Source organism: Colossoma macropomum, unplaced genomic scaffold (assembly GCF_904425465.1).
Source record: "Colossoma macropomum unplaced genomic scaffold, Colossoma_macropomum, whole genome shotgun sequence".
Lineage (NCBI taxonomy): Eukaryota > Metazoa > Chordata > Actinopteri > Characiformes > Serrasalmidae > Colossoma > Colossoma macropomum.
The window spans coordinates 33,537,817-33,555,142 of NW_023494791.1; the positions used below are offsets into that span (position 1 = coordinate 33,537,817).

The 17,326-nt window shown below is 37.9% G+C and overlaps 1 protein-coding gene across 1 annotated transcript in view; it reads left to right on the forward strand.

The window, feature by feature from the left end:
• glra3 (glycine receptor, alpha 3) overlaps positions 1–14,956 on the forward strand; it is a gene marked incomplete at its 5' end in the record, with an annotated part of 63,376 nt that extends 48,420 nt beyond the window's left edge. The window contains 4 exons of the mRNA XM_036573498.1: positions 3,026–3,240; positions 6,960–7,109; positions 11,130–11,246; positions 14,669–14,956. Coding sequence (XP_036429391.1) covers positions 3,026–3,240; positions 6,960–7,109; positions 11,130–11,246; positions 14,669–14,956 — 770 coding nt within the window. The remainder of the gene's footprint in view (positions 1–3,025; positions 3,241–6,959; positions 7,110–11,129; positions 11,247–14,668) is intronic.
• Between the last annotated feature and the right edge of the window lie 2,370 nt (positions 14,957–17,326).

The window sequence follows — 17,326 nt, forward strand, 5'->3', positions numbered from 1 at the left end:
ATTTGTTAAAATATGTTTTTTGTTAAAATAGGCCCAACCACTGTAAAGTTTAATCCCTGGCAATGCCCCAGCCATCCATGGCCAGGAGTCTAAAAGAATATAACTGGCCTTGCTTTCTCTGAGTGGGTTTGATGGCCCTCCCTCTCCTCCAATCACTCAGTGTGATGCTAGCCGACATAGGTGTCTGTTAGCTGCTGTAATAGAATAGGCAGTTAGTGTTCTCCAAGGGTGTTGAGGTGTCTAGTGATGCTGCATTCAGCTTGGAAAGATGCAGTGGCTCTTCAAGTGTCTCAGAGAAAGTATGTGTTAGCCCTCACCCTCCCAACTTGATGGCATCATGTGGTAAGAGGAGACATAAGTGTAATGATCTGACAGAAACCAGACGCTCGTGGATTGAAAAGATCACAGCAGTTTTAATAACACAAGGCAAAAACATGGTCGAGTAACAGGCGTGGGTCGAGTCCAAAAAACACAATAGAAAAAGAAAGGTGATCATAACACCAGGAAGGAAAAAAAAAGGAAGGCTCTGAAGGAAGTTGTGCAGTGACGTGATCTCCCGTTGGACTCTGGGAGATGGAGTCCGTTTCCTTTTGACAGCTTGCCAAATGCGTGACAATAAATGGGTGAGAATTGACTAAAATTTGAGGCAAAATAAAATATATAGTTAGCAAAACAAATCAGCTGGTTAAACATCTGATTATTATATCATTATATTTTTGTACTGTTTTTATTTTATTTATCCATGCTGTAATGACAGCCACTACTTGATAGTTCAAGCTCCACTATCATCAGAAATATCAGATTTCATTTAGAACTTTGAATGATGATGGATCCCATTTCCAATACACCGGAATCTGAAAAGTTCATTTCCAAAAATGATTAACGGCATCCTTTAGAAAACAAGCTATCATGAGTTATTCTTAATAAATAGCGCCTTCAGAAACATGATTTATGAAAATTCATTAAAATAGAAATATCTGTTTTTTTTGCAAATAAACTCATTTGTTTTCTGCCAACTTCCAAAGCCAAAAACAAATTTAAAAATGTTGTTGTCAGTTTTGTGAATTTAGTACCTACAGTGGTCCTTAATGAGCTGTGTCAAAATGAAAAATTTAAAGAATGCATTGTGCCATCAAAGGTAAGACATAAATGGTCCATAAAAATTGTGCTACTTGCCCTGGCAGTGTGCGTTAGCCTAAGATGATTAGGTTTAGGTTTTTAAGTTTGCGGTGTTTGATCTCTGTTAAGTTGCCTTCATCACACAGAAGTTACAGTGATATTATGTTGATGTGAATCCAGTATTCTGGTTAACGTTTACACAGTCTTGCTATTGTGTTGTGTCAGCATAAAGCAGAAGTACTGGAATAGGTATAATGATGACAGTACTGCTATCAGCAATAGGCTATAGCCTGATGTCATGATATTGTGGCACATAGCAAAACCAGAGAGATGCGAACAATTTTGATAGCTGTGGGCACAGACACACAGATCTACAGGCATGCTTGACTACTTTGAGATGAGTACAGCTATCTTATTTTGATCACAAACACATACACACAAGTTTTTAAAACACGTATGCAAACAACATCCAGATATGGGAAGCATTTTAATGCCACAGGTAAACAGGACCTAAGTTGCATCTGTTGTTTTCTTTTTTTAACTAGTCCTTTAAAAAGGCTGGAAACAAAAACCAAACCTTGATTTATAACAGTAGAGAGTGCTCCACATCATTAAACCTTCAATAATTCCCATCTGCATGTACTCACAGTGGGGCTGTTCTGTTTCTCCTTAATGAAAATGTAAGGTATAAATGGTTAGCAAGATCCATTAGACTCAGCACTGTGCATAAGCTAATAGCCTCTGTTGCTTTTATGGGCCATTTTCTCGCTCATCAACTTTAAAGCAGCCCAGAGACTAAACTCAGAAATTCAGATGCAATCTGCAGGGATTGTGGGGCGTCCCATCCAATCAGGCCGATTTTAACCGGACCACTCGAAATGTGCCAGAATGGTTTTTATCTGCACGGCTCAAGCTTGAACTGACAGTCCATCACAATTACGCGGTGTGTGTGTGTGTGTGAGGTGCTGTCAGACAGGTGCTGTAACACACTTTGTGCCTCCTCTTCCTCCAGCTGCTCTTCCTCACACACACTTGCAGCTTCCGCAAATTTTTCATCCGGCCGCGCGCTGACATATGTCAAACTAGAGCTTCAAGAAGTCTGGAGTGTGTGTGTTTGTGAGTGTGTGTATGAGAGACAGTTAAAAAGAGAAAAGAAATAGTGCATTTAAGGTTCTGAACAAAAGTTTTCTTCTCATTCTTTCTTCTTGCATGTGTGTGTATCTGACTGAAACCAGTCAGAACTGATGTGTTGAGAGAGAGAGAGAGAGGTCTTACATTCTCATAATTCTGGATGTTTAATAATTTGTGTTACAGGGGATGACAGTCTGTTTGTTCTGTGAATTTTATGATTCCTTCTGTAAACAAGTTATTCCATAAACTACGCTGCATGATCTCAGCCTAATTCACCTAGATCCACCTGAGAGCATCTCTGCTGTTTTTCACCTCGTCCAGCCTCTAGATTAACACACAGAACCAATACATATTTAATAGTATGATTCAAAACATCAGGGACTTACTGTTACCTTAGAAAAGCTAGTTTCAGCCCTTAGAAATTCTTATATTATTGACATTTCACTGTAAAATCGATTCACATTTTTAAAATGTAATTACATAATTAGTTTTACTTTACATTACTTTTCAAGGGAGGTTCAAGACTGTACACACAACACAATAACTTTTCATCAAATTCAAGTCATACTAGAATATCTCCCCTTCAAGTCTGCACTTTCCACACAATTTTACCACTTGTTTCAATGAACTACAAGTAAGAAATAATTAACTTATGATTACAACATGATTTTGTTATAACTATGACCTCTAAGGGGGTTAAACTCACAAAGGCCAGCTCTTGCTGTAATAATCCAGATTAAATAATCTAGGTTAAACTCTCTCTCTGTCCCTGTAGGCAAGTTCACCTGTATTGAGGTACGTTTTCACCTGGAGAGGCAGATGGGTTACTATCTGATCCAGATGTATATTCCCAGCCTGTTGATCGTCATCCTGTCCTGGGTGTCCTTTTGGATCAACATGGATGCTGCTCCAGCCCGCGTGGCTCTGGGCATCACCACTGTCCTCACCATGACCACACAGAGCTCTGGCTCCAGGACATCTTTGCCAAAGGTCAGCAGCTTTCTCAGGATTGGTCTTAAATCAGTTATTACTTAGAGCCTGGGTTTAAAGCAATGAAGCCAAATTACCATGTTAAGCAATTTCCCCCTAACTGTTTGCTTGTTTGGTTTTGCAATAGTGGTATGATGCTATTGTAGCTAACAAGCAATGGAAGCTTACAACCAGCTGTTTATATATTTGAGATTACTTAATTCAACGCAAATTGAGGCATGTATGTAGTTAATCAGCCAAGATATATTTGATATTATTATTTATAAAAAAGGAAATTCAGGCTTCAAGATTGCCACAACTGTTTTAGCTATGCTATGTACCTTTATCCAATTATATATACTGTGTCAGAAACTACATAAGTAAGTCTACTTGAGGTTATTTAAAAACTGGGCACAGTTTGAGGCAAATAAGTGATGATTTAGGCTGCAGTTGGCACAGTGATAATTAGTGGGGTATCAGGTTTCATTACTTGTTTGCAACATTAGCTTGTAGCTTTAGTAAACTCCACTGACCAACGATATACTCACTGAGTACTTTATTAGGAACACCTGTACTCATGCTCATTCGTGCAATTATCTAATCAGCCAATTGTGTGGAGGCACTGCAGTACATAAAATCATGCAGATACAGGCCAACAGCTTCAGGTAATGTTTACATCATCCATCATGGGGAACGGAAAATGTTTTTATCGTACACTTTGGGCCCATTTATACCAGTCATCGCTTACAGCATGTCACAAAGCAAAAGTCATCTCAAACTGGTTTCATGAACATTCTTCAGGGGCCTTCCCAGTCACTAGGTCAGAGTCCAGTGGAGCAACTTTGGAATGTGGTAGAACAAGACATTTGCAGCATGAAAGTCCACTTGGATAATCTGCAGAAATTCAGTGATGCAGTCATGTCAGTGTGGACCAGAATCTCAATAAATAATTTCCAACATCTTGTGGAACCCATGCTATGAATAACTCGGGCTATTTTCAGAGCAAAGGGAGGTCCAACACTGAATTAGTATAGTGTTTCTAATAATAAAGTGCTGGACTTGACTGATCAAGTATGTTTGGGGTAAGGGAAGACTTTGAAAACTAGTGCCATAAGATGGTGACTCTTAATCCTAATCCTTCAAAATTTTGCTGCTTTTAATATTTACTATTGTAGTTCAGAGGTATCTGTTGGGAAAATAATTTCCTAGTGAATCATGCTGGCGTAACATTGAACAGGAACCAATAACAGTCATATAAAGTTATAACTTTTTGCATGATAACATGTTTGGAGATAATAGATTCGAATTAGATTAAAATATTTTGAAATTCTAATACATAGGTCATTTTAACAACTTTTAACACTTACTTCCAGAAATATTTTTACAGTCACCAATGAATTAGTTACAAAAAGAGTATTATATTTTTGTGAACATACAAACCCCAATTCCAAAAAAATAGGACAGTATGTGAAATGCAAATACAGCAAGCAGTGTTTTGTAAATCCACTTTGATCTGTTTTTAATTGAAAACAGTCCAAAGAAAAGATATTAAATGTTTTACCTTTGATTTACCTTTTTAACTTCATTGTTTTTGTAAATATATACTCATACTGAAATTGATGCCTGCGACACATTTCAAAAAAGTTGGAACAGAGGCACTTTAAGACTATGAGTGTTGTGAAATATTCAAAAACATCTTAAACAGGTGATGCAATCATGCTTGGGTATAAATGGAGCATCCAGGAAGGGCCTAGTTCTTTATAAGCAAAAATAAGTTGAGGCTCCCTACTTTGCCAAAAAAAAATCTGTGAGTAATTCAGTAGTTTAAGAATAACATTCCTGAATGAGCAATAGCAAATGATTTTAGGTACTTCACCCTCTACAGTGCATAATGTCATGAAAAGATTCAGGGAATCTGAAGAAATCTCTGCATAAAGGGCAAGGCTGAAAACCACAGCTAAATGCCTGTGACTTCAATTTCTCAGACAGTACTACATTAAAACTTGCTTGCATGCTTCTGTGATGGATATCACAACACAGGCTCATGAATACTTTAACATACTGTTGTGAATAAGCACTGTTTGTTGCTGTATTGACAAATTCAAGTTAAGACTGTACTATGCACAGCAGAAGACATATGTCAACAACATGAAGAAGTGCCATTGACTTTTCTGGGCTCAAGCTCATGCACGGTGGAAATGTGTAAAGTAGTCTGACGTGTCAACTTTTCAAATTGTTTATGGAAATAATAGACATTGTATTCTCCAGGCCAAAGAAGTAAAGGACCTTCCAGATTGTTACCAGCATAAAGTTCAAATGTCAGGGTCTGTCATGGAACGGGGGGTATTAAAGTCCATGGCATGGGTTATTTGATGTCTTATCTTATGAACTTAATATTTTTTTAATACTTATATACTTAATTTGTTTATTCCATGTAGACCACTGTGTTACACATGAAGCAACATATGCTGCACACTAGATGTCTTTTTCAGGGACGTCCAAGCTTTTTTTCAACATGACAACGCCAAGCATTCTGCATGTGTTAAAACACCATGGCTGCATAATTAAAGTATGGTTGCTAGACTGGCCTGCTTGCTGTCCAGACCTGTCTCCCACTGAAATTGTGTGGCACATTATGAAGCGCAAAATATGGTAATGAAGGTCATGTATGGTTGCACAGCTGAAACTCGTATAATTAAAGAATGACAGAAAAATTCAAATTTTTAAAAACTGGATACACTGGTGTCTTCTCATTCCCCAAACAATTATTAGGTGTTATTTAAAAGAAAGGTGATGTAACACAGTGGTTTACATGGAATAAACAAATTAAGTATATAAGTATTAAAAAAATATTAAGTTCATAAGATAAGACATCAAATATCATGTTTTTGTATTGTTTTCAATTAAATACAGGCTAAACAGAATATATTAATAACTGCTTTCTTTTTTTTTAAATTAGCATTTAATATATTGTCCCAACTTTTGGAACTGAGGTTTGCATATAAAATGTGCACTAAAAAACTCCTGTTTAGGGGAAACAAGAATAGCATATCACAGATTGCCAAAAATGGTCCTTTAAATGATTTTTTATTATTGCTCCCCGTTATGGAACATGTAAGATTCACAGATCGGCACTGGTTTTAACCCTATAATGCAGAAGTGAATGCCATGTGCCAAGCACTTTAAAGGCATATAAAAGCTTTGACAGCCGTTATATAATATAATTCCACATTCCAGAAGACACGGTCTTCACCTGGTGGACAATTATTTAGTGATTTACGGTCGAGTAGGTGCACTGTAGTGGGCTGTAACACTTCATGAATGAGTAAAATCATACAGATCCCCCTTCTACTTAATAATGCAGTGACTGAGCTGCTCAGTGCTGGCCAGGGTTATTATAGTAAAACTAAAAGTGAGACTGAAATATTACTACTACTAAACCTGCTAGCGTATGTATGACACTTCAGTTCCACACTTTTATAATATAAATGAATCCAAATAAATATTAGTTTCATAGTAGCTACTGAACAATAAGTCTTAAAATTATTGTCTATTAATCATGCGTATTAAGGATTTAAAACGTTAAATAACAAAAATGCAAACAAAATGTTTCCTAGTATACCGTATAGAGCACAATAATAAAACTATGTAACTACAAAGCTTTTATAACCTTCATGCAAGCCCAAGTGGAAGAGCTAATAACTAATTGAGGAATCTGTGCATGTGTCCATGTTGTGCAGGTGTCCTATGTGAAGGCCATAGACATCTGGATGGCCGTATGTTTGCTTTTCGTTTTCTCTGCCCTGCTGGAGTATGCGGCAGTGAACTTCGTCTCCAGGCAACATAAGGAGCTGTTGAGATTCCGCCGACGGAGGAAGAAGTCTACCAAGGTAGGCCTGTGCTGTGGAGAGCACGTGACAAAGGTCATGCTGATGTGGTGGATAAAAAATTTGGAAACGATGCAGATGTCTGCTGACCAAGGCGAAGGATATTTCTTCTAAAATAAATGGTGTTAATAAGGAGTTTGTTCCCCCATTTTGCGGCAGCAACAGCCTCTTATTTTCTGGGATTGCTGTACACTATTTGTTGGATCATTACTGTGAGGATTTGATTGCATTCTGCCACAAGAGCTTTAGTGAGGCCAGATACTGATGTTGGATGACTAAGTCTGGATCACAAACACACCCCCTTAACCCAAAAATGCTGGTGGAGATGTATCGCTTCAGAGGACGCAGTTACACTGCCCCACAGCCAATTCAAGGTCTGTAATGAATAGACTGTATCCAAAGGCCAAGGCACATTCACATTCATTCAACATTGCTCAACAAACACCAACATTTTAATGACAGATAAAACCAAAAGAACCAAAATGAACTGACAAGAACATTGTAGACCAGTGCGAAAGGGCGAGAACATTTTTGATGGGGAAAACATTCTTAAAAAACTATGCATGAATGAAAACATTTTAGACAAGTGTGAATTGATGAGAACATCCTAGAACAGTGTGAACGGAGAAAAACATGTTAAAACAGTGTGAGTGATGGAGAACGTTCTAGAATTGTGTGAACTGGGGAGATCATCGTAGAACAGTGTGAATGTGGGAAAACATTCTAGAGTTCTAAAAGTGTGAAATGATGAGGGCATTAAAGAATTGCACCTAATACAATGGAGAAACACTTGTGAATGAGTGAAAACAGTCCAGAACAATGCAAATATGGTGAACATTGTTGTATAGTGAGAATGCAGGAGAAGAACATGTGTGAAAGTGTGTGTCTAAGTGCTAGTGTTTGAATGGAGAACATTCTAGAATAGTGTAAATGTGGAGAATAGGCAGAGGTTTCTAGAACCATATGAATAAGATTCTAGAACAGTGTGAATGGGGAGCACATTCTAGACACTTCCCAAAGATCACACACAGGTGTGAAACACCGACCCAGCATTTGAGTTTGTTGGTGTTTGCAAGAGAACGTTGGGCTGGTATGCTCTGGCCTTAAAGGTTTTTTTGGAATACTATTCAAATCCCATCTAACTTAAAAAAAACTGAAAAACAAATAAAAAAAAAAACAGAACCTGTAGGATTGAGTAAGACAGAACAGATCCCTTTAAATTCTCAGCAGTAAGTATTAGCCTAGTCACTCCATCTCTCCCAGAAATGTTGATAGCTACAGTCCGCACAGATGTAAACAAACACTTTGTGAGTAGATGGCAAAGCCTAAATGAAGGCATCCACTGTGCTAAAGGCCAGCCCAGAGCAACACACTGCTTAAAATTGGACTTGACAGAGACTGAAATGGATTAGTGGAACTGATTGGGAGATTAATGGAGTTTTTTTGCCTTTTGGACTCTGCTAGAATTAAGTCTGAGAGCTCTTATTAAATACAGTTTGCATGGCTGATTGAATGGGCCTTGTGATTTTGGGAAGCCTCTGTGTAGATGACTCACTGTCTGAGTTTGTTTCATCCAAACATCATTGCTTCGCTAATTATGAATGAAAGCTAGCGTGGTCCAGGTTGCATAATATGAATTAGATTATGCTAACTAGTCCCATTTAATTCAGTTCAGGTCATTGCTGTTGGCTCTGCTAGCATGTTTGTCTGAATTATTAATTTAATACAAAGGGTCTAGATCATTCTTCTTGTGAGGAGCTTGTATTGTGCAGTGAGGGGGAAGCAAATATTCAGACATGTTTGCTTTTGTTGTTTACTCTAGTTCAGGTGCATATATCTGCTTCAGATTACACACAATATCTTTTGACATTGTACTTATAAATATGAAGAAAGAAACATGTATCCTTAAGCATAAGCAAAGATATATTTAAAAACTATTTTTGATGGGGGAAAAAGTATTTAGACACTATATTACAATAGTTGGTTAAAAATAAAAAATATTCAAGTCATTCATATTAATGTTACATAAATAAAAATGAAAATAAAAGTGTTTTAGTGAAAATTGCATGTGGTGTCATTATAAAAGTTGTTATTGCTCAGAAAGAATTCACACAACTAACAGCACATATGGTAAAGGTGAAAACACTTCTCAGAGACATCATTATTAAATAAACATTGGAATGGAAAAAACTACAGAGGGCTAGCAAAGACTTCAAGCATCCCTATCAGTACAGCTGATTCTGGCACTACAATTTATTACCCCTGGAAAAAGGTGTGTCATACAAGATTTCTCCCAATCTAATGAAAAGGAAGGTTATAGAGAAGCCAGCAGTCACTTGAAAAGAGTTGCAAGCAGGAACAGTCGTTAAACAGAGAACAATAAGCAAAGACATGTACAATTTGCACATGAGTATTTATACAAATCTGAAATATTTAAAACAATATACTCTGGTCAGTACTCTTTGACAATAATTCAGCTCATCATGTTTGGTGAAAGAATGGTTGCACGCATAATACTAAGAACACCACATTCGCAGTGAAGTATGGAGGTGGGAGCATCATGATATGGGGCTGCCTCTCTGCAAGCAGTATTGGGGCATTACATGTCATCAAAGGAGACATTGATGTATGACACATAATTTATAAATGCACAACACAAAATTTAATCTCATCAACCAAGACAGTGAATGGATGTTTCAACAAGATAATGACCCTAAACATACAGCTAAAACAACTCAAAATGTTTGCGTGGCCTAGCCGATCTCTTGACTTGTATACTGTGGAAAATGTATTGAGGATTTTGAAATTGCAAGTCCGAAGGAAACTTGTAAGCTTTTGTAATGCATTATGTGTGTGAATTTGAAGTGGATATATGCACAAAAATATCTGAATGCTTGTTTTCTCTCACTTTAAAACTAGATAGATCCCTTCTTTATAAATTCTTATACTCACCAGCCACGATATTTGAAACCCCTGCCTTGTAGCCCATCTGTGTTGGTCATCAATGGCCAGTTTCTGACCACAGAGCAGCTTTTGGCTGAATATTTTGTTTAGCAGATCAGTGACATTGACATGTAAACTCTCGCAAACTTGTACAGTCATGGCACACAATACAAGCTAACGTGGTCAACAGTGGTCTTGTGGTCAGAAATTGACCAGTGATGAATAGGGTGGAGGGTGGATGAGTAATGTACATGATAATGGACTAATTGTACACCTTCACAATGAACCTGTAAATTAGTTGGCCCTCATAAAGTGTCCAGTGAGTGGAAGTACAAAGTAAAGTAAAGGAACCGAAATGACCTTGTTGCTTTACTCACTACTGTCAACCTTCTTTTAAAGTGTTCTTGTGGGGATCTGGCACAATAGTGCCACCCAGAGGTCATGTCCTGTAATGGCACTTTAGCGGCACGTGAGAAACTAATTGAACATGTTTATTTCAAAGCTTAAGCTTTCTGCAGAGCACAAGGATCAATGCTTACCCTCCACATGGGACAGCAATATTTGTATTGCCTCAAACTCATTTGCTTCACTGTTGCATGCTAGACTTTTTGGCAAACTGTTGAGACGTAAAAATATTGACTTCCTGATGCAATGCTTAACCTGGGGAACGTCTCTGCTGTGTTCTTTAAGAGATCACAGAGGGAGAAGCACATTTGAGTTCAAAGAACATTTTTTGGGGGGTCAGCATGCATGCTCTTCAGTCTCAGTGTTCTTTGTATGTGGTATGTGTAGAAACATTGCATCAGTGCAGTCACAGAGTTAAAAAAAAGAAGGAAGGTTTGAGAAAAAGAGGAAATGTTTACTCAAAACTAAGTCCTTTCCAGTTCATGCAACACATTAAAATTTCATGCTTCTTACTCGTTTGATGCATGCAAATCCCATTTATTATTTCAGTTCTCCAGGGCACGTTCGTCCTAATAAATCTCCCTGCATGCTGAAAACCATCTTATTGTCTGCTTTGTTTGCCATTTTAGTTTTGTTTGTTTTTGTTTCCCTCTCTGTTCATGCACATTCTGAAAGGTGCTTGAAAGCACGTTTGAGGAGGAACTCTCCGAATCGTTGCAAAGTGTCAGTGGCTTGAGGAGTGCAGAGCCCATGTACGGATCCATGGGCCACATCTCCGATTCCAACGACAGGGTAATCTCTCAGAGGATGGCTCCATTTGTTCTGTGACACCTGCCCTGACCTGATCCACAGTGACAGTGCTTCCCCCTCCTTTTATTTCCTATGCATATGTCATTCATATGCACCATTCCATCCATATGCATAGTTTCCTCTGGAGATGAGGAAACATGTTTCCCTTTCCAAAATCCAGTTTTTGTCCCTCATTTCAAAGTTGGCAGATGTTTGAAAAAATGTTAAATAGAGTAGATCTACTGTCATAATATAAAAATATTCACTGATGTAGAACTACATCACAAATATATGAATCAGTTACTCTACACCCATTTCCATGGTTAGGCTTGGAATAACTAGTTCAAAGACAGACCATTACTGGGCTGAATGCTATCATGGTTTGGATAGTTATGCACTGATTACCTGTTTAATGTAATATCTAACCTAATCCCAAGGATTAGTACATTGAAGTAATATACTCTGATAACTTTTGTCTTTTAAGTCATTTAATGAAAAAAATTCTAATAAATTTAAATACGCGTTTAAACAAGACAATTGGGAAAACTGCACTGTTTTATAAAATAAAATATGTATGTGTCATGTACAGTTGTATGCAAAAGTGTGCACACCCCTGGTCAAATGACATGTTTTGTTGAGTGGCAATAAGTAACAATAAGTTAACACATCCTCTATAGAGAACATACTTCTGTGCATTTTATTGCACACTTACAGTTTATTTGCTGAGTTTAACATACTGGGAAAAAAAATAATGTGTGCAAAATTTGTGGTACATTTTGTATGTCAAATTTCATTGTGTCCTTATTAATAAATATATTCGATTACAAATCAACTTATTATATAAAAAATTATTTAATGTATAAAAACAAATAATTTTTAGTATTTATAGTTTGTATAATTATACTATTTTGTCCAGTGTTCCCAGGGTAAATGATATATTTTTTTTTTATTAGTATTATTTTCTCGTATGTGTATGAAAAAATCTAACAACATGGCAGAAAGTCTTCAAGTAACAAATATATTTCTTGCTTTTTATGAAAAAGGCAAAAGGCAACACTGGATAGGCTACTTTCCACTCTAGAAAGATGAAAGCAGCATGAATTTTAACCTCTTGCTCGGGAGCTGAAATTTTAAGTGTTTTTTGCTTACAGCTCAAGCGTGTTCAGGTTTACAGAAAATTGAACAGGAGGTGAATAAAATGTCGCATTTTGACAGTCTGAAAAATTGGGGTTTGGTTTGCAAGAGTAGATTCAATGTAATCTTACTAGTAATCATCCTAATTTTATATTGTATTTGTAATTTGCCTGCTTTTCTTTTTCTGTAGTCATAGTAAAACACACTTATCTTCTTTGAATATTATTAAGCAACACCCGTGTTTCCTAACAACCCAAATCTGAATGCTATTATGCTGAAGATTCAAATAAGTGTTAAAGAAATTTATCAAGTGGACAAAGAAAAAAGGAGATGCAAGTCATTTGACAAGAGGATAGTCCATTCTGTCAGGACTAACTTCAATAGCATGACAGTTTGCTTACTATGCATTACCAGATAAATAGTGAAACAGCTCCTTTCCCCCACTTCTGAAACCAAAACTACCACCCGTGCAAGTATACACTTCCTCCACAGCCTTTGGCTGCTTTTTCAGTTCACTTGCACATAGTGAGGTTAGACTTCACAAAGTCTCAGCAACATAGGCAGAATTTCAATTTAGGCTGGTTCTGGTGGCATAGACACTGTAGACATCACTACAGTGAGGCTGACAACCACAAACTAGCCTAAACCATTGTAGCCATCATGACCAGAGAGAAAAACCAGATAAAAAATTAACCACATACACACAAATGCTGACCTCACATTTAAATGCCTGTAACAATTGACTCAGAAGTGGAAATTTACACATAGATGCAAGGATATGTTAGGGTTCATTCTGTATTATAATATCGCAGGACAAAATACATTTTGTAACATTTTCATTCGCACAAAGGCTTAGACTCCCAGGCTTAGGCCCAAGGACAAAGTGTCCTATATTATAGCGCATCATCATATTTTTTACTTACTTTTTTTCAGTAATGCCTATGTAATGTATTAAAGCCTATTTACCATGTGTGTGTTGAGAAAAATTGCATAAAACTCCATTTCTCTCTCTTCTTATGCCAGTAAATAAAACTTATTGCGAGCAGCTTGTAATGGAAAAAGTAAGCTTATGTTTGTGTTTTGATGTTTTTCCCTTTTATGTTGTACCCAAATCACTTCCATACACAAGTTTTTTTCCTGCCTTGAACCCCCTGCCCCAACCAAACATCACTTTAACTGTATCTCTTTGCTTCTGCCTTGGTGAAAAGGACCACTTCCTTCCTTTAAGATGAATTGCATTTGACGGTTTTCCACTTGGTAGAGTCTCAGTGTTTTTTCCCCCCAGTGGAGTTTTGACATTTTGTAGAGAAAAGGCTGTGTGAAGAGCTGGCAGTGGAAAGTGCAGAGAGAGTAGGGAGTTGAAGGGTGATAGAGAGCAAGTAGAAAGCTAAGGTGAGGTGACCCACTGCAGTCAGAGGTCAAAAGGCACAAAGAAAACAGAGTTTTGGACATGAAAGAATGAAAGAAAGATGAGGAGACTAATGTGACATGACATCTTTTCACAAAGGGAAGTGCATTCTTACTGCACCATTTAAGTGAGGGAAGCTATAACGTACTATAAAGTTTGATTTGACATGTACAGTGCCCTGCCTTTGGATCTTTACAGGTTTGTTTGTTCTTTTATGGTAATAATGACCAATAGAAGTTTTTACTATTCCCTACATTTTAGGTGAGAACAAGTATTGGGACTAATAAATCTAATGAACCAAAAATAATACAAATTTGTTGTGGTTAAAGTGTGATTTCTAACTCCTTACTGCATACACTTATCTTTAAAAATGGGTAAAAGTATAATGAATAGTTAAATCACTAGTAGCAGTTATCTTGGAGCTTAAACTTTGCCTGTACTTTTGACCATGTTTATAGGTAACAGTATGTTATGCAAGGTCAGAAACCACATAAGAAAGTCTATTTGAGACAACTTAACCATATGATGTTGTTTGTGGCAAATTTGCAACAAATTCAGGCATATCATTTGCACGATGCTAATTGTTGGGGCATGAATTTCCATTACTTGTTAACTACTTTAGCCTCGCACCTCCAGTACAAACTAAAAAAGCAACTGTCTGATAGCAAACATGCCTCAGCTGGTTGACTACATTTGGAGTAAGGGGGCAAACTGTTTAAAATAGTTTTTTTCATCACTTTGAGAGACATTGAAGGGTAAGACCAGAGCAGTCAGCTAGCATTCATTGCATTTCTCACCAAAACACAGTGTTAGGGTCATCGTTCAATCTAAGTTGGGACATTCAGTAAGCATCTCTCTCTCTCTGTCTCTTTTCTTGGGCTAGGAGGAGGATGTGAGGGAAAGCCGCCTAAGCTTCACTGCCAATGCAGGCAAGGATGGTGCCATGTCCAAGCCTTCAAACAACGCAGCCATTACTCCCCAGGGACAGCCATCCAGCACGGCAACCCTGGCTGGCAAGAGTCCAGAGGAAATGAGAAAAATCTTCATCGACCGTGCCAAGAAGATCGACACCATATCACGGGCTGGCTTCCCCCTGGCCTTCCTGTTCTTCAACATTTTCTACTGGGTCCTGTACAAGATCCTACGGCATGAGGACGTCCATAAGCCCTAGAAGCCGAGCATAGCTGCAGCTTCACTATATGTCCAAAAATATGCGTCCAAAAGTGTCCACAGGCCCCTTCTCTTTTGTGGATTCAGATACTTTAAGGTACATCCATTGCTGATAAAATGTGCACCCACAACCATATAACCTCCAAACAAATGCACAGGCAGTAGAATGATAGATATGCTTGGGAGCAGCCTAAGGTCACCATGCGCAATGCCAGACCTCAGGTATGAGGGTAAAGCTCTTCGGCATTGAGCTGTATAAAGGCGAAGAACCACCTTTGGGATGTGTTGTAGTGATGAAGCTCCATTGAACACCTTTGAGATGAGTTGATGGGATGAAGCTCCATTGAACACCTTTGAAATAGGTTGGAGTGGGTTTGGGATCCAGACTCTTGTGGCTGAATAAAACCAATTCCCAGCGGCACTGTTCCAACATCTAATCAAAAGTCTTCTCAGAAGATTAGAGAGGGGCCCACACTCCCTATTAATACCCTTAACTTTGTAAGAAACACTGGACAACCAGGTGTCTGGACATTTTTGGACGTATAGTGTTCATGTGAGTGATTGATGGCATTACAGACTTCTGAAACCAAACACAAATACATGGATATCCTGTGATGACATGGACCGAAAAAAGACCAAGCGGCCCCATTCAGTAGCTTTCAGTAGCCATGCTACTAGTGCTGTGTCACATACTTGCGCAAGAAGACACCACATACACTATGCAACTGAGAGGCATCCATGAAGCCTCTGAGCTAACACCACACACCACCACCCACACACGCATACATACACAGAAATGGACCCAGCTCAACAAGTAATAGCCCTTCTGGAGCAGAAGTTTTGCTTTGGCCCCTCTTAAAGACAAAAGTGGGACTTTCCCCCATTGCTTTCATCAGCCCACTTTTCTGTCCTACAGCTTCTACTGCCAGTGTTGAGTGTATTTGTTTAAAATGGCACTGTTACAAAAACATGTTGTATGATTATGTAGAAGGGTTGAGATATAAGAATTACATGCAGATGTTCTTTCATATCGTTACTGTCCAAAAAATAAAAACAAGATAAAAAAACTAGTATCTCCAAACAACTAACTTTACAAGAGCAAGTGAAAGCATTCTTTACTTGTAATGTAAGTTAATATAAAGAGATGTTATTCCAAGTACTTGGAATAGGGGTAGAAGGGCGGCTGCTGTGCTTAAATGATCTAGAAAATTTGAAAAAAATTGAGGTGGACAGCAATGATATGTTTGAACACCAGCAGCGTGCTGCATTCATAGTTTTTTACTTCAGAAACCAGCATTCTGATAAGAGTTGTTTCCAGATTAAAAGAAATGTCTACCAGTTTTTCTTTCATAATTTTACATCTTGTTGGTGTGGAGGGACACACAATGGCTTTACCAACACTGAAGATGATTGAAAAAGAGGGAAGAAAATGATAATAACTGACACAAGGCACAGAACTGATGCTAGCAACAATAGCACAAACAAAGGATAAAGCTAGGAGAGCAAATATAAGCTATGACACACAGGGAAATATGTGTGAATTTGTAAATATAGGGACAGTCACTGTATAAACATCACATAATAATTTAGCTGAGGCAGAGCACAGAATCCAAAGCTGATAGTTGCGGGTAGAGATATTTTGTATGTTTTCAGTTTCAGAATGGTAAACAGGCATTCTGGCCAAAAATAGCATTTAACATATTTTTTGTCCCATTTCACAATAAAAGCAGGAACTGCACTGCACACGCTCCCATATTAACAATGAATGTAGCCTTTCGCACCGGTTGAGTGCATCATGCAGCAAAAAGAAATCCTGACTGCCAAAATAGCCACTGATATAAAGGCTACTAAATACAGCTATGTGGCTTCCTTCTACGTTAGCCAGCCAGTGGGAAAAAAACACGTTTTAAACAACCTAGTCTGAATTATCCACTCCAAAGTGCTTGTAGTTTTCTCAACGGTTCTTCTACCTTCAAGAAACATCATCAAAAGGGGTTTTCCTAGTCCAGAAAATGAAGAACCCACACTCTCAGAAATAAAGGTATGAAACTATCACTGGGGCAGTACCCCTCTTGTCACTGGGGTGGTACCCTCGAGGGTACATCTCAGTACCTTTCGTCAGGGAACATAATTGTACCATAATCCATTGAAATTATATTTTCTAAGTTGTATTGACTCCACACACCCCGTCTCGTCTCCAGACTTTTTATTCTATTGTTCTGTTTTAAAACCTTAGGTTATGAAAAGGTACAAATATGTACTTTTCACCTGGAAAAACGTATTTAAGGTACACAATTGGACCTTGGAGTTGTACCTTTGAGGGAACATTTACATTATTTATACCTTGATGAACAAAAATGTGCCTGCACAG